This window comes from Choloepus didactylus, chromosome 2 (genome assembly GCF_015220235.1).
Source record: "Choloepus didactylus isolate mChoDid1 chromosome 2, mChoDid1.pri, whole genome shotgun sequence".
Classification (NCBI taxonomy): domain Eukaryota; kingdom Metazoa; phylum Chordata; class Mammalia; order Pilosa; family Megalonychidae; genus Choloepus; species Choloepus didactylus.
The window spans coordinates 35,840,311-35,865,478 of NC_051308.1; the positions used below are offsets into that span (position 1 = coordinate 35,840,311).

Sequence of the window (25,168 nt, forward strand, 5' to 3'; positions counted from 1 at the left end):
CTTCTAGTTGCTAATGTATGGAATGAGCATCCATTTATTATTAACCTTAGAATTTAGAATTAATGCAATTTAGAATCTAACTCAGCTCCCAGCTTTATTAGAACATAGCACAGTGTAGTGGGAAGTACATAAGCTTTGGAGGCAAGTAGGTCTGGGCTGAAATCCTACTTAGTCATTTGTGAAACACTGTGGACAAGCTGCTTAACCTGAGTTCAACTTTCCCATGTAGAGTATAACCTCCTTTAAAAGTGGCTGTGAGGACTAAAATAACATATGTAAAATCCACACAATACAGTGCTTCAAGAGATGGTAGTTATTAATATGGTATTTGTTTTCATATTCTTTTGTGCACGAAATACAAAGAAAACAAGTAGCACTGGTAACAACACATTTATTTCTGTACCCTGTTGTGTGATCGGGAGGTGCTTTTCATTTTCCAATAATTGAATTAGGTCATAAACAATTAAAATTCCAAAAGGTAAACTAGTTAATTTACTGCTGCCCACGAGCATAGGTAAACAGACATAGTACCACATAAAGGAATTTTAAACACTTCTGACACCTTTTGGTATTAGCTTTGAATATGGACCAATATACTTTAGCAGTGGACCCAATATATTACATAAATGCCTCTAAATCTCATTGTTTTCTTCAGACGCAACAGGAAAAGCTTAAGATTTAATTTGTGAACTTTAGAAATTTAAAAAACATTCTTAGGAAGCTGGGATAGGCCAACATTACTTAAGCCTATTGTCTTTATCACCAACATAATTGTATTGCTATTGAAAGTAAAATCATAGTAAACAGTGGTCAATTAATTACCAGTCTCATTTTGTAGATTACTTTAGTTTTTTTTTTTTAATAATTTGCCTTAGTGGCAGGCTTATATAAGTCTGTTATTGTTTTTTAGTAGTTTTAACTTATTAACTTTTTGTGTACTAGTTAGAGGAATGCAGATATATTCCAAGTCAAAAAACTGTATAGCAAATCAAACTAGATTTTATATCAGTACTAATCAACGTCCAAGAGACTGCATCATACAGAATGTTTCCCTTCAGAATGCTTTTTATTCCTAGCTTCAAACCTTATTTCAGCATATATTTTTAGAGGGTTCGGTAAGTGTAACAAGTGGGTACTCATTGATACAGTAGGATATAAGAATGTGCTGATCACCAAAAATGAGATTTATATTACATTAAATTAAGATTATATATTGTTGGAAATAGACAAGATAGGGAGTTCCCAGATCCTAGAAAATATTATGGCTAAGGAAACAGAGAACTCAAAAAAGGAATCAACCTCCAAGAAACTAATTCAGTATAGTAAAATAGAATTAAGTTCCCTGTCTTAGGAAAAAGTTCATTAATAAGGAACAACTGGAACGTCATACACTGTTTCTTTGGAGATTAAAGTGCAGGCTATGAAATGGCATATAAAATAATGCATAAAATAGTGCAATCTTAAGGTGCCATTATTTTTGTTTATTACACATAGCCTATTTCCATATGCCCATTTTCTCTTAAAAATTCAGCTGTAGTGACACCTTTTAGCTTATTTATTTAGGCATTACTTATACTCTGTTTTACCCACCTTTGGGGCTACATAGATAATATTTTAACATTTTTACATGTAGAACAATAAGCGCATACATCTCAAAACTACTAGAGATTAAGGCAAGCCCCTGTAAGGTTCAGTACTCCAAAAAACATACATGTTTTACAAAAAAAGTTGCCTCCAAAACCAGTGGCTTTAGACCTGATGACACCCCAGTGGTCTCTATAAATAATGTTTGCCCCATTATTTCCAGGCTCTATACATCAAAAGAGGAGTTTGAAAAACAACAGGTTCTATAACCTCAGAGTTAAGTAAACCAAGACCACGCAGGATATAAGCAAAGGATCTGGCTGGGGTGAGGGAATGGGGTCAGTCCTCTTAATTTCTTATATATGCCTTTTCACATTTTGAAACAGGTCTGTAGTGTTGTTCCATAATAAATTTACAAGTGGGCATGATCCATTAAAATAGAGAACTCTCCTCTGAAAAACAGCCAAGGAAGACAATGGGAATACTTTGTGAAATGTTGCTCTAAGACAACATAATATTAAAAATAAACAGCATTTAAATTACTAACTTACAATGCAGGGCAGGATGGTTCTCTCTCAGGTGGCTACTATACAATTTTCCTATAACAAATGACAAGTTTTAGTTGCTCAAAATAATTTGTGATTTGTTGAACCTTAAACACCACTATGCTAACCAAATGCAAATATAACAGCTATCAAATAACTGTACTGATTAATGGTGAAGGCAGTTTCCTAACGTGTCTTAGCTACTCTTAAACAACTGAACTGTAGTGCTTTATTCTCCCTACTGTTAGCGGAACATTCATGCATTAACAAGTGCAGCTCATTAGCCTTATGGACACGATTACAATTGTATGCTGTAGAAATTTGGATTTTGAAATAGAAAACCTATCTTCTACTAGTGTGAATGCTTACTATGAAAGCCTTATACTCATGTTCACTAATGGAAGACTATAGTTCCATTTAGGGTATATAGATGTAGTTTAAAAAGAAATTCAGGAAATGCTTGCTAATTCATGAACATCTATTAAAGAAATAATCTGAGGTTACGTCCCTTTGATGCATAAGGATCATACATAGAAAACCTACACACGTGTACTTTGTTACTCTAAAAAAGTCTTCCAATACTAGAAAAGCAGACTATTAAAGGCCATGAGTATTCCAGTCCTCCAAAGTTATGACAATATGGCTACATCCTATGATTACAAAAATGAGACCTGCTAAGAAAATGAGTTCCAGACAGGGACTTTTATGGATGACCTTGGCTGACAAATGTTTTTATGGAAATTGTTTATTTTAAAAATATCTTCCCAACAAACCATGAAACACTTAGATATTACTTTATGGTTTTTCATTGAAAACATACTACATCGTAAATGGAATTTCAAAGTTAGACATAGACTTGATCAAAATCTAAGGACAATATTATGTTAAGGACAATATTAAAAATGGATAGGAAAGTTTCGTTTGGTGAGGTTAATCTAAAGGATGCATAACCATGTTATGTCGGATGCTTGTAAAAGGTGGTAACCTTGTGCTTTTATTCAACTAAGGTACATACCAAACCCTTAGGTTTTATACAGCTGTCAAACTCCCACCTGGAAAGGGATGGTTTTCTATATTACACCTAAATCTACTGAAACGCAACACAATAGTTATTTAAAAGAATTTAACAGTCAAATAATAGCTATATCATTTAGTACATTAAAATAAAACTAGTGATAGAACTGGGTATCTGGGGGTATGGGGTAAGTGGGAGTTTTCTCTATGGGGATTGTATTATTTTTGCAAATGTCTTATAAGTTTGAAATTATTTCAAAATAAAAAACTAAAAAAAAAACTAGGACAGTGATAGTTGAATAAATCCTCAAAAATATACAGCTGGGGAAAATAATGACTATACAATTTGGAGGTTGTTAAAAATGATCACTCAGAAGGTTGAACAGTGCAAGACATGCTTTTCCAGTTATAAGCTCAAAAGAGGAGTGCAAAAAAAAAATAAAGCTTTTGTTTAAAATTGTAAGATAAGGAAAACTTGAAATTTAAATAAAAAAAGCTTCTCTCAGGTCACCCTGCCCCCCGAAATGAAATGATCAAAATGCTTTTTCATAGTACAATTATTTTCAATGAACTTTGTTTCAATTGCAAAGTTGCATCCCATAAGTCTGTTGCCTACTCAATCACCACATTTGACCAGTGAGCAACACAGAGTAAGGAACAGTACTAGTTAACAGAGGTCTGATATTGATAGAAACAGCCTTGGAATTTGGGGTACTGCCTTAGCCAGTGTACCTGAATCCTACAGAGAACAGATAAAGCAACAGGATTCAATAGTCTCTTGCCCCGTAAAACTGGAGGACAAATGGACCAACAATTTCCTCTCTAGGGGCACCCTGTTGTGGTGGAAGATGCTAAGCGATTAAATAATCTAAGAAGCTGCTCTAAAAAGTAGAGAAGTACAACGGTTCAAGATCCATACCAGTGCAAGAGGTTTTTAAGTGAACTGACTAGGCAATGCATGCATCCATCCATGCAGATGTAGGACATGGCCCCAAGAGATCTGAAAACATGTATATAACAACTGGGTAAGTCCCTTACCAGTAGTTTATAAAAATATATAGTCAATACTGTAGAGGCCCCTTCTACAGTCAATACTATGCAAGTCCATTTTAGTTACCCATTACTTCAATACCAAAAAGCATTTACTTTTCAGACATTCCAGACAAAGGTCACTTATAACAAAAAGTTAACTTTTTTTTTTTTTAAACAAGATAGTGTCCATTTAAAAAGTAGGTCTTTCCTTTCAAGTGAACAGGACATTTTCTGTATTTAAACTTAATTCTAGTTTGTCAAGGCTGGGTTTAAGATCCTTATGTAATGTGCATATATGCAGAAACAAACTCACTTTAAACATTATCTGCACAGGAAAAAAGTTAACTCCTCAAAACATGATAGAACAGATCTGGTTAGTACAAATCCATTGCAAAGTAAAAAGATTCTGTGCATCAGTACAACCAGGAGAAGCAGGAAAAGAATTTCCCAACCATAAGAGTTCAAGTTTAAATTGTGTTCTAAAAGCCTAGAAGCCTAAGGGGACACTGTGTTGCTCACAGTGTCCTGATATGCATAACTGCTTAAGCAACTAAGCCACGTCTTCCTCTGGAGCCAGAAGCACATTCCAATTTACTTTCTATTCCGAAGACGTTTAGATTTCCTAAGAGAGTCTATGGCTTCCACTGCCTTTTTCCGTTTCCGAGGAGACTCCTCATTCTGCCCAGATCCTGAGGAGTTTCCTACTGCACTTTCCATTACTTCTCTCAGTTTGCGTTCCAGCTCGGCCAACCGTGCATTCTGTTCACCTATGATCTGGGTCTGCTCTAGCAGTTTCTGATCCTGGTCTTGAAGCTGTTTCTGTTGCTCTTGCACTTTGGTGCGAAGCTCAGAAATTTCACGCCTGAGAACAGTCACACCAGCACCATTTGTTTTAACCTGCTGCTGGAGTTTGGTAACCTCTTGTCTTGAAGGGTTTTGCTTGGAGAAGAGCTGCATTGTTGTTAGTGTGGCAGAAGGTCCTGGGACTGTGGAGAAACAGTTTAAAATGGTCACTTAATCATTTAAAACATTTTCCTACCCACAATAGCCAAAAAGTGGAAACATCCTAAATGTCCATTAACCAATGAATGAATAAACAAAATGTGGTACATCCATACAATGGAATATTATTCAACCATAAAAAGGAACGGAGGTTTCGATACATACAACTGTGGATGAAACCTGAAAACATTATGCTCAGTGAAATAACCCAGACATGAAATGACAAATATCGCATTATTCCACTTACATGAATTATATAGAATAAGCAGATTCACAGAGATAGAAAGATTCCTTCCCACTAAGGGATTAGTGGAAAGGAAACGGAAAGTTGCTACTTAATGGGTACAGAGTTCTGTTTTGGGTGTTGAAAAGTTTTAGTAATGGAAGGTGATGATGGTAGCACAATATTGTAAAACTAACTAATGCCACTGAATTATATGCTTTCAAAAGGCTAAAATGGTAAATTTTGTTATATATATATTTACCACAATAAAAAATAAAATGCATAAACAAAAATTCCCTACCAGTAATATTTGATTAATTAAAGTTATTTCAAAGTGGAGTATCCTTATTGTATTACTTCTGATAATTTCTTCTTTGCAATCTACTTGGTCTAATGGATTCACTGGATGCCTTGTTTTAGGTATAAATTAGTTCGAATTATGATTCTCATGCTGATGTCGCAATGTGTGGACTGCCAACAAATGGATAAAGGCATTTAATGGCATAAACTTGGATTTAAAATATTAAAAACAGTTTTTAGGACTTAGTAAGAAATTACAAGTAGCAAAATTAGAAAAAAGTTATTTTCTATCTTATTTTACATAAGTAAACATAAAGTTTCAAATTGTAAGTACAGGACCATCATGGCTTTAAGTTCTCCTTGCACTTAGTTATATGTAAAATTGTCTTTAGTCAAGCAATAAAAACTCCCATCAAAAAATGGGTATATAACAAAACATAAAGAATTTCTGACATGGTTACAGGATGGCTATGGAGCAATTTTGTTTTAGGAATAATCAATTTAGCTGGTGAGTACCATAGGCATAAACTAATATTTTCAACTAATAACCTATTTTTTTTAAAAAAACTTATCTCCTGAAGGTTTTCTAAGAGGACCAGATACATCCATCGTACCCTAAACGTATCATGCTAATTTCCTCCTTATATTTCTATATAACCATGTTTTCTTTGACTGATACATTCTCCTTTCTTCCCTCCTTATTCATCTTCCATTCATACATCAAGGCTCAGATCAATTCTTACCTCTTCTGATGTCTCAATCAGACAAGCCAAGAATGATCTTTTCCTCCTTAATAATTTGTCTCTGCTATTCATTTGGCATTTAACTGGACAATGCCTTAAAATATTTCTCTTGTCTATGGTAATTTGAGTCTGATATGTGTTGCTTTCTGAAATAGTAAGATCTTTAGAGCAGACGCTACATATTATCCTTCTTTTTAGTCACCACACGGCACAGTATAGTGCTGTGCATATAACTGGTACTCAATAAATTATAGATACATTAATTCTGAGATGCAGTAGGCTTTACTATTAAATTACAAAAAGCCATTCAGTTGACCCACTGAGTATTGTAAGGAGCTAACTAATCCAATAAAACAGTAAGTTTTATTAACATTTTTCCTAATTTAAAATATTTTCAAGGTGTGAAGACACTGAACATTCTCTCAGTAGATAACTGCACAAATCTCTAGGATTCAATATACTTTTGCAAAATAGCTACCAAAGAAGAAATGACAATGTTCAAAATAGCTTTACGCACTCTGTCTTCTAAAGTAGCAGCAGACACTTTGGGGGCTCATTTAAACTAGATATTTCCACGAAGAATTCTTTTGGATTTTATCTGGTGTATTTAATTCTGTTTAAAAATGAATGTTATTAACTAATCAGAAGCATCAACAAACATACACACACATGTACATATATATAAAATCTTTGACCCAGCAACTCTACTTCCAACAAATTTATTCTAAGTCAACAGTTGTGGATATGTGCAAAGATTTAGCCACAAAATTGGTCTTCAGAGTTTAGTTTAAATGCTGAAAACTGGAAACAAATATATCTAACAGTAGAGGATCAGTTATGGTGTATAATCCAGTCATTAAAAAGGATGCTGTAGATAAATATTTATCGACACAGAAAATTAAGATACATGGTTAAGCGAAAAAAGCACATTAAGACTATGAATCTGATTATAAACTGAACATATTATAAATAAGAGTACCTGGAGGAGAGCCCATGAGTCTCCCAGACACATCTGATCCTGGTAATTTCCTCTTTAGAATTGGAACAATCTTCTCATCAAAGTATTCCATTGCCATGGAGGAAATATCCCTTAATTCTTGAAGTACTTCATGAGCTCGCTGAGGGGCTCTGGTAGAATTGACGTATCTCAACACTCGATAAATTTCATCGATCACCTAAAATGATGAATTTCTCATTAGCACTTCAGATTCTTTTTTCTTAATAGAAAATGGCTAAAACTTTTAGAGAAGGAGGAATATTTGGCCCTGGTGAGTTTCTATTTTGCTTATGGTGCTGCTCTCTGGGTAACAGCTGTCATGGTGAATTGACCAATTTACTGTATCATTGGGAACACCTGACCAGCCATCTACAACATGTTTGGACACTTCAAGTTCTGCATTACTCTTTTTTGCAGGATATGTTTTATTAATGGATCTGCTGTCAATTAACCAGGGTCTTTGCATTTTATGTACTTCATGTACCAATTTCACATTCTCTCCTCTACCCATTTTAAACTCAGCAAACAGGAAGGAAGTAAAAGTAAATTGGTACAATGTTCTCTTACTTGGGTTTTTGTGGAGAAAAGAAAGTTGCCCCAAGAAGATAAAAAATGTTAAGTGTGCAAATTACTTTCAAAGAAGCAAAATCACTTATAGTACAAAACTCATTGAAGGATGCTTTGTAAGAAGTAACACAAAGAAATTTTATTTATAGATGTAACTTTCTTTTTTAGAGCACCTTTAAAAAAAAACAATTCTCTAAAACAAAAATAGTTATCCTTCTTTTCAAAGATGATTATATGAAGTTTATAGGATGGGTTGTTTATACCAAATCAATAAATGAAAATTAAAGTTTTATAATAATGAAAAAAAAGCTATATAAATATACCATATTTTTAAAACATTTCCTCTATTGATGGAAATTTAAATTGTTTCCAACATTTCATTTTATTTAAATGATGTTTCTATTGAACATCCATAAAATAACTCCTTGTGTAAATGTGCAAGTATTTGTCCAGGATAGGTAATCAGAAATGAACCTTCAGCATCTCATAGAATGCACACTTTTAGTTTTAATACTCTCCAAAGTGTGCTATTTTACACAATTATAAAGTGTATCAGAAAAAGAAAATGGATAAATAGGGAGAGAAGTGACTCCTTGTAAAGACCTACTGAATGATTTAAAGGATGTACTGGTCATTGACAGCACTGCCATCTATAATACAAAGCTTTGGGGCCTGTTACAATACTTCACATACTTCTATTTATTAGGCACCTTTTTGGTACCAGGCATTGTGGTAGGGCTAGGGACTCGGCATGAACAAAATTTGGCTTCTGCTCTGAAGGAAATCAGTCTAATTGGGGAGACAGATGTGTAAAATAAGTGATAAAAGTAAGAGAGATACATAAATTGCTAAAGAAACTAGCAAACTAAACTAAGAAATTAAATCCTGCATGGTGTTGAGGGTGGGGGATTACCCTAACTGATACTGTCTTATTCCCCAAGCTCACTTAACTCCAGCCCTGATCTGTTTTCTAAAGCCCCAGAAGTCAACCTGATTTCCTTCTCTCTTTTGCATTGCTACCACAGGCTCCAACTCTTGAATTTTTATTTCTCTAAGACTTGCTATGGATTGGAATGAGGCTTTCTCAGATCCCACTTCCTTGCTCCTGGAGATAGCAAGAGATCCTTTCGTGCTTTAATAATTGCAACAGGGAAACACAAGGCGTAACAACATATGTGGAGAAGAAACGAAGCTCTTATAAATTCTGGTTCCTAACTCTTTTGCTGGGATGGCTATTGAACTTTCCTTAGACTACTGCCTCTTTAGCATTCTGAGGAACCACTGCCAAAGTCTTCCACAGTGGCTACACTATTTTACATTGCCACTAGCAATGAATTAATGTTCCTATTTCTCTGCATCCAACCCAACATTTGTTATTTTTTCTCTTTTTTTTAATAGCAGCCATTTTAATGGGTGTGAAATTTCCTGGTTTTGATTTGCATTTCCTTGATGGCTAATGATCTTGAATATCTTTTCTTGTGCGTTTTGGCACAAGAATTTTGTGTATCTTCTTTGGAGAGATGTTTGTTCAAGTCTTCTAACCATTTTTTAATTGGGCTATTTGTCTTTTTGTTAAGTTAAAGGATTTCTTTATATATTCTGGATATTAATCATTTATCAGACATGTGGTCTCTAAATATTTTCTCCCATTGTATAGATTGTCATTTTACTTTCATGATAAAGTCCTATTTATCTATTTTTCTTTTATTGCTTGCACTTTTGATGTAAGAAACCGTTGCCTAACACAAGGTCCTGAAGACGCTTCCCTAAGTTTTTCTTCTAGGAATCTGATATCTCTGATCCATTTTGAGTAGATTTTTGTATATGGTGTGATGTAAAGTTCTCCTTTTTTTCTTTTTTCCCAAATGGAGATACAGTTTTCCCCAAACCATCTGTTGAAGAGACTGTTCTTTCTGGATGGAATGATCTTTGCCACCTTGTCAAAACTCAGTTGGCCACAAATGTGAGGTTTGATTTCTGAGCTCTCGATTCTGTTCCATGGGTCTATGTCCTTGGGCCAGTACCATGCTGTTTTGATTACTCTGGCTTTGTAATAAGTTTTAAGACTGGGAAGTATGAGTCCTCCAACCTTGTTCTTCTATTTCAAGATGGCTTTAGCTATTTGGGGTCCCTTACCTTACATATAAATTTGATGACTGGCTTTTCTGTTTCTGCAAAGAAGGCTGTTGGAACTTCGGATGGGGTTGCATTTAATCTTTAAATTGCTTTGGGTAATGCTAACATCTTAATGATATTCAGTCTTCCAATCCATGAACACAGAAAATCCTCCTATTTATTTAGTTCTTCTTTAATTTCTTTGAGCAGTGTATTGTAGTTTTCTTTGTACAAGACCTTTACATCTTTGGTTAGATTTATTCCTTAATACCTGATTATTTTGCTTGATATTGTGAATGGAATTTTTTTCTTGACTTCTGACTCTTCATTTTTTGTGTATAGAAACATTACTGATTTTGGAGTTTTGTTCTTATACCCTGCCACTCTGCTGAATTTCTTTATTAGCTCTAGGAACTATGTTGTGGATTTTTCAGAGTTTTCTGTATATAGGATCACATAATCTTCAAATAGGGAAAGTTTTATTTCTTCATTTCCAATTTGGATGCCTTTGTTTCTTTTTATTACCAAATTGCTCTGGCAAGAACTTACAGTACAATGTTGAGTAACAGTGGTGACAGTGGGCATCTTTGTCTTGTTCCTGATCTCAGATGGAAAGCTTTCAGTCTTTTACTATTAAGTAGGATGTTAGCTGTGGGCTTTTCATATATGTCCTTAATCATGTTGAGGAAGCTTCCTTCTAATCTTAGTGTTCCATGTTTTTATCAAGACAGGGTACTGGATTTTGTCAAATGCCTTTTCTGCATCAATTGAGATGATCATGTGTTTTTTCCCTTCATTTTGTTAATGTGGTATTTTGCATTAATTGATTTTCTTATATTGACACAACATAAATCCCACTTAATCATGGTGTACCATTCTTTTAATATGATGTTGGATTCAGTTTGTCAGTATTTTGAGAATTTTTACATCTATATTCATAAGAGGTACTGGTCTATAGTTTTCTTTCCTTGAGGTATCTTTATCCATCTTTGGTATGAAGGTGATGTTGGCCTTGTTAGGGAGTGTTCCCTCCTCTTCAATTTTTTGGATGAGTTTAAGCAGAATTGGAGTTAACTCCTAGAGTGTTTGGTAGAATTCCCCTGTGAAGTCATCTGATCCTGTGCTTTTTCTTTGTTGGAAGGTTTTTTGATTACTGATTCAATCTCTTTACAAGTAACTGGTTTGTTGAGATGTTGTATTTCTTCTTGAGTTAATGTAGGTAGTTTATATGTCCATTTCATCTGGGTTATCTAATTTATTGGCATACAGTTTTTCATAGTTTCCTCTTATAGTCCTTTTTATTTCAGCAGGGTTGGTAGTAATATCTCTCTTTTTATTTCTGATTTTCATTATTTGTAGCCTCTTTTCTTTGTCAGTCTAGCTAAGGTTTGCCTATTTTATTGATCTTTTCAAAAAACCAACTTTTAGTTTTGGTGATTGTATTGTGGTTTTTTGTTTTTTTAGTTGTTTTGTTTCATTTATCTCTGCTCTAATCTTTGTTATTTCCTTCCTTCTGCTCACTTTATATTTAGTTTGCTCTTCTTTTTCTAGTTCTTTCAGTTTTAAGGTTAGGTCTCTGCTTTGACATCTTTCTTTTTTTTAAATATAAGCATTTAGAGCTGTAAATTTCCCTCAGTACTGCCTTTGCTGCACCCCATAAGTTTTGGGATGTTGTACTTTTCATTTTCCTCAAGATACTTCCTAATTTTGCTTCTGATTTCCTCTTTCACCCATTGGCCGTTTAAGAGTATGTTGTTCAATTTCCACATATTTTTGAGTTTTTCATTTCTCCCTCTGTTACTGATTTTTAGTTTCATTCTGCTGTGGTCAGAAAGCATACATTGAATGATTTCAATACTTTTTTAATTTATTGAGACTTGTTTTGTGACCCAACATATAGCCTATCCTGGAGAATGATCCATGGGTGCTAAGAAGAATGTATATTCTGTTTTTGTTGGATGCAATGTTCTAGATATGTCTGTCAGGTCTAGTTGGTTTAGTGTATCATTCAAGTCTTGTACTTCCTGACTGATCTTCTGACTAGATATTCTATCCATTATTGAGAGTGGCATGTTAAAGTCTCCTACTATTAAGGTAGAACTGTCAGTTTCTCCCTTTACATCTGTCAGTATTTGCTTTATTTATTTTGGTGCCCTGCTGTTAGGTACATATGTATTTATAATTGTTACATCTTCCTGTTGAATTGTACCCTTTATCAGGACATAATGACCATCTTTGCCCTTCGTAACTGTTTTTTACTTATAGTCTACTTTATCTGATAATTGTATAGCCACCCCAGCTCTCTTTTGGTTACTAATTGAATGGTATAGTTTTTCTGCCCTTTCACCTCAGCCTACTTGTATATTTGAATTTAAGGTTGAGTCTCTTGCAGACAGCATATAGTTGGGTCATGCTTTTCTATCCATTCTGCTTATCTCTGCCTTGTCACTGGAGTTTTAATCCATTTACATTTAAAGTCACTAATGATAATATAGAAAATTCTTCTGCTATTTTGCTCTTTAGCTTTTGTAAGTCTTATAACTTTTTTGTCCCTCTCGTCCATTAAAGCCTGCTTTTATATTTATTTGCATTTTTGTGTTGTATCATATTGAGTGCCATCTCATTTCTATCTGGATATGTTTTTCATATGTTTTCCTTGGTTACCATGGGGTTAAAAGTTAACATCCTAAATATTATAACAATCATATTTGATTTGATACCAACTTCAATAACAGGCACATATACTTTTCTTATACCACCATTTTTTTCTGTACTTATTACCACTTATATCTTTGTATTTTATACATCCAGAAACCTAGATTTACCATTATTTTTTATGCATTTGCATTTTGGCACCCATAGGAAGTAAGAAGTGGGGTTAAATACCAAATAATACAATAATACTGGCATGTATAATTACCCAAAAAGGTACCTTTAATGCAAGTCTTTATTTTTTTTTTTATGTGGCTTTGAACTACTGCCTAGTGTCCTTTCCTTTCAGTCTGAAGATCTCCCTTTAAGGACTGCTTAGATGGCCGGCCTAGTGGTGATGAACTCCCTCAGCTTTTGTTTACCTGAGAATGTCTTAATCTCTCCCTCTTTTTTACCCCCCCAAATCAGTTTTACTGAGATATATTCACCACCCCACAGCCATCCACAGTGCACAATCAACTGTCCAGAGTACCATCACACAGCCATGCATTCATCACCAAAATCAACCCTGAACACCTTCACCGCTCTAAAAACAAAAACAAAAATACAAGAATACCCAAAACATCCCATATCCCCTAAGCCCCCCATCACTCATTCAATTTTTGTTCCCGTTTTTCTACTCATCTGTCCATACACTGGACAAAGGGCATGTGAGCCATAAGGTATAACTGTATAAGCTACACAGTTGTACAATCATCTCCAAGAATCAATCTCCCTTATTTTTGAAAGAAATTTTCACTGGATATAAAATTGTTGGCTGGTGGTTGTTTTCTTTCAACACTTTAAGTATTTCAACCCACTGACCAATCTTGCCTCTGTGGTTTCTGATGAGAAATCAGCACTCAATCTGATTGGGCCTTGTATATAACATATTTCTGTTCCCTTGCCACTTTCAGAACTCTCTCCTTGTTTTGCATTTGATGGTATAATCAATTTATGACAGGGTGTATTCTTCTTCATGTCTATTCTGTTTGGTATTCTCTGAGCTTCTAGGATGTGCATATTCACATCTCTGGCTAAGTTTGGGAAATTCTGTCATTATTTCTTTGACTATTCCTTCTGCCCCTTTCCCTCTTTCTTCTCCTGGGACTCCCATAATGCATATATTGGTGCTTTTGATGGTGTCCTATAACTGTCTTAGACTATTTTTGTTTTTCATTGTTTTCCTGATATCCTTCAGTACTTTCTCTTCATCTCCTTGAACATTTTTAAGATCAGTTTTTCAAAGGCTTTGTTTGGTATGTCTACATTCTTGTCTTCTTCATTGGTGTTTCTGTATTTCTGTCCTTTTCCTTTGGATGGGCCACCATTTCCTGTTTGTTTGTCTTGCACTCTTTTGTTGCACACTGTACATTTTAATATTTTAAAATGTTAAGTCTGGGATTTACTCCTTGGGATTTTCTTGATTTTTTAACCAGTTGGTGATAAGAGATTTTCTTGAGCTTCTGCCCTCCTGTCAGAAAGGTCTGCCCAAGAAGAATGCAGTGTGCCAGTTTCCCCTTTCTGGGCCTCTGTCTTGTCCCGGGCTTTTGCTTATTAGTTGTTTTGGATTTCCCCTGCTTATAGGAGTTTGGTTGTCCCTCTGTTTCTCAGGAGACAGACCTCCCTTTTCCAGGTGTTTGAAGCTCTCAGGCCTTTGTCCCAGACTGTGCCTCTACAGTTTTTTATACTCCTTTTGTTGTCTTAAGCTGCTTTTTCTTGGAGGGCAAATTCTGGGAGGAATGACACCCTGGAGAGGACTTTTCCAAGTCAGTCTTTCCCAGCCAAAACAGGGCCAGGGACCCATGAAGGGGATGCAGACGGGTTCCAGAGTGCCCTGGGGAGGGGATCGGGAAGAGTACCCAAAGTTTCTCCTATGGCTCCCTGAAGTTGAGCTTTCCTAGCCTGCCTAGCAAAAATGCAGCCCTTCAGCTAATTATCCCCTACAACTCCAAGGAAGCACTGCATCTTTCAATCTTCACCACCTTTGCTCCTGCCCAGGGAGGGCTGTAACAACTGTTGCCTCTGCCTTTGTTGGGGATGGGTTGAAAAAATGGCTGCTGTTCCCTTCGTCTATGGTTGGTTGAAACTAGAGCTGGGAACTAGTGATCTGAATTCGCTAATCAAAAGCCATGATCAGTAACTGGCTGTGCCTACCCCTGTTCTTGGGGAAGAGGATTTTTATGTCCCCTTTTGTCACCAGCGGTTAGCCTGGGACTGGACCCTGTATTGGCGTGCTGCAAGAGTGGGGCATGGATGCTGGTAGCCACCACTGTGCAGAGAGCAATTTAGAGCTCTTTACAATAATTTATCTGCCACTTCTGCTCTTCCCTGGATGCTGTACAGTGTTCTTCTGTCCTCTGGAGTTTTAAAATAGTTGTTCCAGAACAGCTTCTGCCTGTTTAATAGTTGTTCTGGTGGGAGGACTGAGTCCTGGAGCTCCCTACTCCGCCATATTCCTGGAAGTCTAAGTGTGGATGTTTTAAATAATAGCAGCCTGGTTCTTTTGGTGAAGTGCTTTATACTTAAGTCAAACAAAAATCCTACCACCAAATATACCAAAATACATCTCTTTCATATGTGAATTACCAGTATTTCTATACCTGGAATACCATGTATATTTTATTTACGGTATGTTTACATTTTAGGAAGGAAAACATTTTTGTTTTTTAAAAATTGAACATTTGTAATTTGTTGCTCTTGGCTGTGATTTTTAGTGTAACAAAATGTGTCCTTGTCTCATAAATTTAGTTTCAAAATAAAGATAAGCAACTATAAATCTGAGGGGAAGAATAGGCTTTATTAATGTCTTGAGTTTTCTAAATGAGATTGCTTTATTTTTAAACATGAAACATGGGAGTTTTTGTAGCAAGCTTTTTTGGGGAAAGATTAATGTTGTATTATGTATGAGGTTGCCCCATCCTATGTATCAAGCAGATCTGATCTCTGCTTAAGTTCCTCTATTTTATGGTTGTATTTAAAAAACAAACAAACAAACAAACAAAAAAACATTATTTCATGTCTTTAAAAAATGTTTAACTTGTGACCTACTGAACATTCCAATGGTTAAAAACAAAGTAATGTGAAAATACTATAGCCTCAAAGAATTCTTCATGTCAGTGTTTTATTTTGATGATGTGCCTTCAGTTTGATTTGGGACACTTTTTAAAAGGATACTTTGTGTTTGTAATATTGTTTGAAGAGCTTGGGTATAAAATTTCTGCTTACTTCAAAAAAGTATGGTAACAAATCAAATGTAATAAACAACCATCATCATTGCTAACATACACAGTTCACTGTATCATGCTTATGCTTAGATTGGTACAGTAATAAATGATACCATGAATATCATTTACACCTTCAGACTATTGCAGTTGAGAGAATCTTATGTTAATTTATCAAAGCTAACCATAATAAAGTCGGACTTCTGCATTAGTCAATGGAGAATCAATTATTATATAATTTTATAAGCGCAGTCATTTATTTTTCAAAAAGCATAATTTGCTTTATTTTTTCAAGTTCCCATGCAATATATTTATTTTTCTATCCAATTTTACATGAACATAAAGAATTCAACAGCTTTATAAGACTTGATACGAAAAACAGCTGTCCACCTTCCATCCTTTCCCTTATGACCTATTCCCCAGAGATGACTACTTTCTACTTTTTTAGTCATTTAAGTTTTACCTTTATAGTTCTAATTACCTGTTTATATTGTTACTTGCTGATTTTTTGGTGTTAGGGATCATATACTTTATTTCCTATAATGAAATATGAGAATTTAGCTCTTTCTCTTCCACTTCTACCCCAACATATAGCACCATCCCTCCTTCCCAATATAATTATGTGGTTTTTATTAGATCCATATCCAAGTTACATTATGATTATACAAACATTATTCATACATGAGCTATTTGTATACACATTTTCTTTTCTTGCACCACTTTCTGTATTCTTTAAGAGTTAAAAGGTGGCTTTTTTGTTTTGTTTTTTAAAAAGCAGATTAAACAAAATAGAGGTTTCTCTCTTATACAATAGTTCAAAGACAGGCAGTTAAGAGCTGGTAAGGAAGTTGTGGCCTACAAAGGCAGAAAGGCATCCAGGGGAACCAGCCATCACATGTACATAAGTTTGGCACAATGGCGGCAAGACTTGAGTTTTATTACTAATTCATTCCCAATTACCTGAATCTCTTGTAAACACGTTCAAGGACATCAGGTATACTACTAACTTCATCTCGTTAGATATCTCTCTCCTTGAGCTTTCTGACACACTCTAATGTGGAATAGTTACCCCTCTGTATCTGAGTAGTTTTCCTGGGATCTCTTCACCATTATCCCAAGAATTCTCATCCCAAGTCTTTGTACATAATTTATGCTCTTGTTTTGATAAACCATCTATTCCCATAGCTTCTTGAGAAAATGTAAATGGGAAGTGACTTAGATTCATAAATTATAACAAATGTACTACAGTAATGCAAGGTGTTAATGATAGTGGTATATGGTAATTCTGTATTTTATGCATGATTTTTCTATAAATCTATTACTTTTCTCTCAAAAAAAAAAGGGCAACTAAAGAGACAATGGAAAATGCCAATCTAACAATGGAGGAGAAAAGACTCGAAAAGGACATTACTGGGACATATGAAAAAATTGGATTACAGACTGTAAGCTTTATATCAATTTAAAATTTCTTGAACTTTGTAACTGTACTTATGGTGATTATGTAAGTGAATATTCTTATTCTTAGGAAAGGTACAGGAAAGTAATATGTGTTCAAGGAGCATGATGTATACAATCCACTCTCAAATGTTTAGAAAATAAATAAACAGATATACAGACAGACAGAAGATAGATAGCGAGAATGATATAGCAAATATGGCAAAATTTAAAAACTGCTGTATATGGCTATCTGGGGGAGGGCGTATATTGGAAATCTATATCAGTTTTGTATTATTTTTGCAACTTCTTTGTAAGTTTAAAATTATTTCAAAATAAAAGCACAAGAATAAATAAATAAAACAGTAATATTCTGAGTGGATACATTATAGTTTTAGGCAACACATCACGTACAAAGAAGGCATTTTTAAGAAACAAAATAATCCAAGCTGAATTAAGTATGAATTAAAACAAAAAAAATAGTTCAATTTCTTGGGAGGTTTGCAGGAGAAAACAGAAATTAAAGTAATTCTTGTGAAGAAATGCATGCTATCAAGGAAAATGGAAGAAAACAAGAGTGTAACTGAAAATAATTCAGAAATGCGAAGACACAGGTGTAGCTTTTGTCAAATCACTTAAGTTCTCTAGAGTTCAGTTTTCCTAAATGAAATAAGAATAGTTAATATATCATCTATCTTACATGATGTGATGGGAAGCAAATGAGATAATGCATATGAAAGAGCTGAGTATTAGAAAGTGCTTCATAAATGTAAAATAACAGCAGTTACAAGAGAAAAGCATAGGTAGATTTTTACATTATAAGATAAAGTTAGGTACAAAACTCCTATCCAACTGCTATTCTACTGCCTGCAAGGTAAATGCTACAGTTAAAGAGCTACCCAGAGCACATGGCCAAGGGGACCTAATGCATCTTGAAAACTTAAGACGCTCTCCCATGCTGTCACTTCAGTTTTGTTCCTTTATTTTATACTAGAATTTAAAATGAAAAGTAGTTTCATTAAAACAATAGGACCCAATTGAATTTAACCTTATATGTTTAGACAGCAAAGACTACCATTTGAAGAGATGGTCCTGATCACTTAAAAATAAAGACTGGCAACTTTTTATGTCAAGACCAGATAATAAATATTTTAGGCTTTGCAGACCAGACAGAGTCTATCACAAACTATTCAGTTCTGCTGTTGTAGTTGTGAAAGCAACCACAAACGATTTCTAAGAGAAGAGGAGTGAATGTGTTCCAATAAAACTTTTTTATAAAACTTCATTTGTAAACCTTGGGTATAGTTTTTGGATACATATATATCATGTTATTTTAACTATATCTAAATCTGTCTACATATTGAGCTTTCGTTTAGCTAACAACTAAATGAACAGTTTCTAAGGTCATGAAAACTGTAAAATATTTTTAAAATATTCACACTTTTAACAATGTATTACACAATAAAAACTATGAAACTATAGCGGACAACTTACTTGAGACCATTAAGCTTCTCAGGAATACTGAGGAATTAAGGCTTGTAATTCAGATTTAGATAAAATCTGACGTAAGAATCTGAACCTAAGGTTTCTAGCTGGTCACCCTTTTATTGTTAGCTACAAAGCATTTGTAGCTAATATAAAGAAAGTGAGAAATACCAAGAAAAATTTCAAATAAAATTATAAGAAACAGCATTTCCCTCAAAACCAAGCATCACGTAAAACTGAAAACAGGGAAAGTACATATAAAATTTTGCGATTTTAATCATCTATGGAAATAAAAAAAGGGAAGTATTAATTAGTTTCAGCTTAAGGGAACCTTTTCCCAGGATGAACCAAGTTGCAAAATGACCTTTAATTCCATTCTCTGTGAAACTTGGTTCTCAGCATACTGCAATAAAGCCATTATTTACTGTGTCCCTATCTTGAAGTTTATAGGTTGCCTTATGAAGCATTTCTCAAACAAAACAAAAACCAGCTTGTCTCTCCCAACCTCCACTACTAAAAGTTATAAAAATATTGAAGGTAGGAACAGCACCTATCTTGTTCATTGCTCCATCTCTGCCATCTTAGCAAAGAGTACTCAAAAATTTTTCTTCAGTATGAACTCTTAATAAGCTTCTCTAAAGAAAATTAGGGCTGCTACAGTACATTTCATAATTAGAACTTTAAATATAAAGATCACACAAATGCTAGATATTTGATAACTGTACAGAAGGGAAACAAATCCATTCATAGAACCTCAGAGGAAGAGGAACAATACTGGCATTTCAAAACTCACTTTGTAACTTTACAATGATTTAAAGTTTACATAGTGCAATCCAGCTGATCTAAGTAAGTAATTCTACTTTACCTTTCCTGGGATGAAGCAACAGAGATTGGAATCCACATACTTCATGAAAGTCATATTTAACAATGATAGTCTTGTTTCAACAGCAGCAAGGATATCTGCATGACGAGCCAATGAATGGTTTCTCCTTTCTGACTCTCTCCTACAATAAAAAAGGCAACTATTAAAACAGTACTATGAATGAAAATGTTAAGGAATCAAAATGCCTAATGAAACAGTCTAACTCTTAGGTGTTAAACTAGAAATCTACAGTTGGTCATAATCTAACTGTAAAGATAAATGAATTACTATACCCAGAAATCCTTGCCAAGAACTAGTACTCATTAATAAAATATTTGAAGAAAATTTTATTTTAAAAATCAACTAGTTTTTTTTGGCTGTATAAAGTGTAATGGTTATTACAGAGAAAATAGGTCAATGAAAGAGTTACCCACAGACATATAGACAAAAGACTATATGTTTTTGTCCATAAAATTCAGAACCTTTATAGTTTTTCTAAACAGCTTTATTGTGATATAATTCAAATATTGTAAAATTCACCCTTTTAAATGTGTAAAATTCAGTAGCTTTTAGTATATTCCCAGTTGCACAACTATCACCACTATTTAATTTTGGAACATTTTCATCACCCTAAAAAGAGAACCTGTATCATTAGCAGTCACTTCCCATTCCCACAGACACTGGCATCTATTTCTGATTCTGTGGATTTGCCTATTCTGGACATTTCATGTAAACAGCATCATACAGTATGTGGCCTTTGTGTGTAGCTTCATTCACTTAGGACAGTTTTCAAGGTTCATACATCTCATATCATGTATCAGTACTTTATTACTTTTAATTGCCAAATAATATTTCATTGTATGAATATACCACATTTTGCTTATTCATTCATGAGCTGGTAGACAGACTTTTCATTTTTTGCCTATTATGAATAATGCTGCTATGAACATTCATGTACAAGTTTTTGTGTTGATGTGTTTTCACTTCTCTTGGGGTACACACCTAGGAATGAAATTGCTAGGTCATATGGTAACTCTGTTAATCTTCTGAGGAACTGCCAGACTGTTTTCCATAGTGGTGACACCATTTTACAATCCCACCTGCAATACATGAGAGGGTTCCAATTTCTCTACATCCTCTCCAATGTTTGTTATTGTTTGTCTTTTTCATTTTAGCCATCCTTGAGGGTATAAAGTGGTATCTTATGGTGGTTTTTCTTTGCATATTTTTAATCTGCCTACTGATCATTTCTGTATCTTCTTTGGAGAAATGTCTATTCATACTCTTTGCCCACTTTTAAATTGGGTTATTCGTCTTTTAATTGTTGAGGGGTAAGAATTCTTTAAATATTCCAGATACAAGTTCCTTATCAGAGATATGATTTGTAAATATCTTTTCTCATCCTGTGGGTTGACTTTTCACTTTGATAGTGTCCTTTGATGCACAAAGTTTTCAATTTTGATGAAGTCCAATGTATCTATTTTTTTCTTCTGTTGTTGCTTGTGCTTTTGGTGTCCAAAAACCATAGCCTAATTTCAAGCTCATGAAAATTCACCTTATGTTTTCTTCCAGGAATTTAATAGTTTAGCTCTTATATTGTATTTACGTCTGTGATCCTTTTTAAGTTTTGTATATGGTGGGAAGAAGGGGTTCAACTTCATTCTTTTGTATGTGGATATTCAGTTAAAAGCATGTTCTTTCTCCAATGAATTGTGTTGGCACTCTTGTCAAAACTCACTTGACTATAATTTTAAGGGTTTATTTCTGGACTCACTTTTATTCCACTGATCTTTATACCAGTACCACAACACCCTGATTACTCTGTAGTAAGTTTTGAAATCAGGAAGTCTTCCAATTTTGTTTTTTTCTAAGATTGTTTTGGCTATTGTTGAGTCTCTTGTATTTCCATATGAATTTTACAATCAGTCTTCAATTTCTGCAAAAAAAGACAGCTGGGATTTTGACAGAAATTATACTGAATCTGTAGAGCAGTTTGGGAATATAACCATCTTAACATTAGGAAGTCTTCTAATATGTAAACAAGGGATGTCTTTTCATTCATTTAAGTCTTCTTGGATTTCTTTCAGTGATGTTTGTAATTTTTAGTGTACAAGCCTCACACTTCTTTCTTATATTTATTGTTAGGCATTATTCTTTTAGATGCTATTGTAAGGGAAACTGTCTAATTGCATTTTCAGATTATTCATTGCTAGTGTATGGAAATATAACTGATTTTTGTTTATTGATCTTGTATCCTATATCCATGATGAATGCACTTACAGTTCCAATAGTTAAGTGTATTCCTTAGAATTTTTTACATATAAAAATAAGAGATAATTTTACCTTTTTCTTTCTGATTTGGGCTTTATTTAGTTTTCTTGACTAATTGCCCTGCAATTCGTACAACATTGAATAGAAGTGGCAAGAGTGGAAAAACCATAGTAGAAATCATTTACTATAATCTATGTATCCTTTCTGACAAAAACTTGGAAACCATTTAACATGTAAACCCTTTCTGAGATATAAAGATATCAAGAAACAAACAAAACTCCCAACTGTAAATTACTATCACTGCTAACCACCACATACCTTGGGAGTTGTGCTTTAACTTGTTTCTGACATAGATTATGGTATCTCTCAACTTTCAGAAATCCCTGATTCAACATTCTCTGGCAGACCAAGTCCATTCTTTTACAAACCTATGGGGAGAGAGGAAGAGAGAGAATTTAAAATAACCAAATTAATAATAGACAATTAACCATGGGTAGACTTGTAACTGATGGCTGCAAGTTCTCTGTGCTGGCATTGTTCCCCAGTTTGCTTTCTAAATCTTTGAATCAGTTTATATTGGTGATCCTCTCATACTATGTAACACTTGCAATATCACACTAAGAAATTACTCTTTTGCCTAAATGCAGTATTATCATTGACTTTAGGCTGAATGTTGTTAATGTATTCCCACTATTACTCCCAGAGACTATAGTCCTGAAGATCAGCAAAATAACATATTTGAAGGTTCTTAATGCTCTGAAACAAGAAAAATCCCTTTAGCCAAAAATGTGTATTCAACTGAGGCCAAACTCACACAAAGTTTGTATCATTAATAATCAGAATAAGAATTCTTATTTATTTCTAGTGGTTTGGGTTAACCATGGAGTTTACAATGGCCAATGCCCTATGCTACGTTCAGTTACAACCTCAAAAATATGTCAATTCATAGCAGAATTTCAACTACCCTGAATCCTTAAAGAATACGGGTATTTTTGTACAGTAAAAGCACAAGATCAGATGCCAGAACACCTAAATTTGAGTCTAACCTATATGTATTGTTGAGCTACTATTTGGAAGACTTAGTGGCCATCAGTAAAATGGGGATAATATCAAACTTAAAGGGATATCACTAGGATTAAATCACTTGCTAAACTCTAAAGTGCTACATAAAAATACCAGTTAAATAAAATTTGATTTAGTAGTAAATTGAAAACTTTGCTCCATATACTTATTATATTTCTGAGATATACCAGCGTATTTGTCTTAGTTAAATCTATTGTAGAAAAAAAATTTTTTTACTTGATCCTTGAGAATTCTGCAGTGACTCAGAGTCATCGACCTGAACATTAATTCTCACTGAACAGAGATATGGATGTTGAAAGTATAAGACAGAGATAAATCTATATCAAGACCAAGTTAAGTAGGTAGGGATTGTCTTAATGCTTCTCTCTCACATAGTACCTGAAACTCTTGATGTAAGTTTGCTTTCTCTTGAGAATATAGGGATAAAATATGGGGATAAAAATTGTGGTACCTGGGTTGAAGCTAATGAAGGTTTAAGCATTCTAATATTAAGTACCAGACACTTCCTAAATCAAAGCATGCCAAATTAAAGGTATTAAGGAAAAGTTGTTTTCAACTTAAAAATAAATTAAAATATAAGAAATCTTAAGTGCCAATACAAAGAGTGATTTCTAATAAATGATATTTTAAAATGTGGTGGGAACTATTTCTAACTAAACTAAATCAGTCATCAACACTTCTTTGGTGTCCACTGCAGAAAATACCCATAATATTATAGACTTTCTGGAGGACAGTGTGGTAGTTCCACAAGAAGCTAAGTATGTGGGTGCCATAACGTCCTGCAGCTTCTTTAGGGGGCATATATTTGGAATATCTGAGAGCAGGGACATGAATGGGTATTTGTTCACTGGTGTTTATGGAGGCAGTATGCATGATTTGCAATAGGTGGAAGTGGTCTAAAGGTACTTCGACTGATGAACAGAATGGTGAACTGTGGTGTGTACATACAATGGAATACTGAACAACTGTGAGAAGGAGTGAAGCTGTGAGACACTCAACGAGGTGAATGGATCCTGAAGACAGTATTTTGTGAACTAAGACAGAAACAAGGGCAAACACTATAATGCCTCACCAATATGGGCTAACTACAATATGTAAACTCAGAATTGAATCTTAGAACACAGCTTATCAGGGGAATGCTTATTGTAATGGTCCCTAGATTGTAAGCTCTTACAGCAGTCACATCTATTCCTGAATTGTAATGGCTATCTCCAGATTCTGAGATGCTGATCCCTTTGTGTATAACCTCACCGATCCCTGGAACTTTGGGCATCTGTTTGACACCTGAAACTCAGAGCTGAAGCTTGGCAGACATGAATGTCAGAATTAGCACATACAGCAACTGTTTAAAAAGTTGAAAAGGAGTCTAGACTTCAATTAGAGATATGAATGAAGCAGATCTGATTAGGACTAGGGCAAATCGGGCAAAAGGGTAAAGGACAATACTTTGTTTTACAACTTCAATTTCCATGTGAGACCAAGGGAAGAGATGTTTATTTGGTGCAAGATCTGTATTTTCTAAACAATTTAACTCGTACGGTTTGTTCAAATACCACAATTACATGGAATTTTGAAAAGGAAGTGAGACCTGGTAGGTTTGTACAGGTTAGTAATAGTGACACAACCCAAACTAACTTGGGCAGAGAATAAAAATATATATGCAGGGCCCCTGAGGAGCTGGGGTTAAATGTGGAAGTGTTGGGCTTCATCACCTGGGTTATTGCTAATGTTCTCACAAACATTGAGGATTAGTGGTCTGACGTGCTGAGCCCTCTATCTTGGGGCTTGCACTTACGAAGCTCGTTACTGCAAAAGAGAGGCTAATCCTGCTTATAATTGTGCCTGAGAGTTTCCCCCTGAGTATCTCTTTGTTGCCCAGAAGCGGCCCCCTCTCTCTAGCTAACCCAACTTGGCAGGTGAACTCCCTGCCCCACCCCCCATGTGGGATCTGACTTCAAGGGTGTAAATGTCTCTGGTAATGCAGGATATGACTCCC

The 25,168-nt window shown here is 34.6% G+C and overlaps 1 protein-coding gene across 1 annotated transcript in view; it reads right to left on the reverse strand.

Annotated features, from left to right (window-relative positions):
• Positions 1 to 374: 374 nt before the first annotated feature.
• Positions 375 to 25,168, reverse strand: part of FBXO28 (F-box protein 28) — a 41,709-nt gene continuing 16,915 nt past the window's right edge. The window contains exons 2-5 of the mRNA XM_037823100.1: positions 22,408 to 22,517; positions 19,822 to 19,960; positions 7,423 to 7,618; positions 375 to 5,161 (exon numbers count right to left, since the gene is read on the reverse strand). Coding sequence (XP_037679028.1) covers positions 4,767 to 5,161; positions 7,423 to 7,618; positions 19,822 to 19,960; positions 22,408 to 22,517 — 840 coding nt within the window. The 3' untranslated portion in view covers positions 375 to 4,766. The remainder of the gene's footprint in view (positions 5,162 to 7,422; positions 7,619 to 19,821; positions 19,961 to 22,407; positions 22,518 to 25,168) is intronic.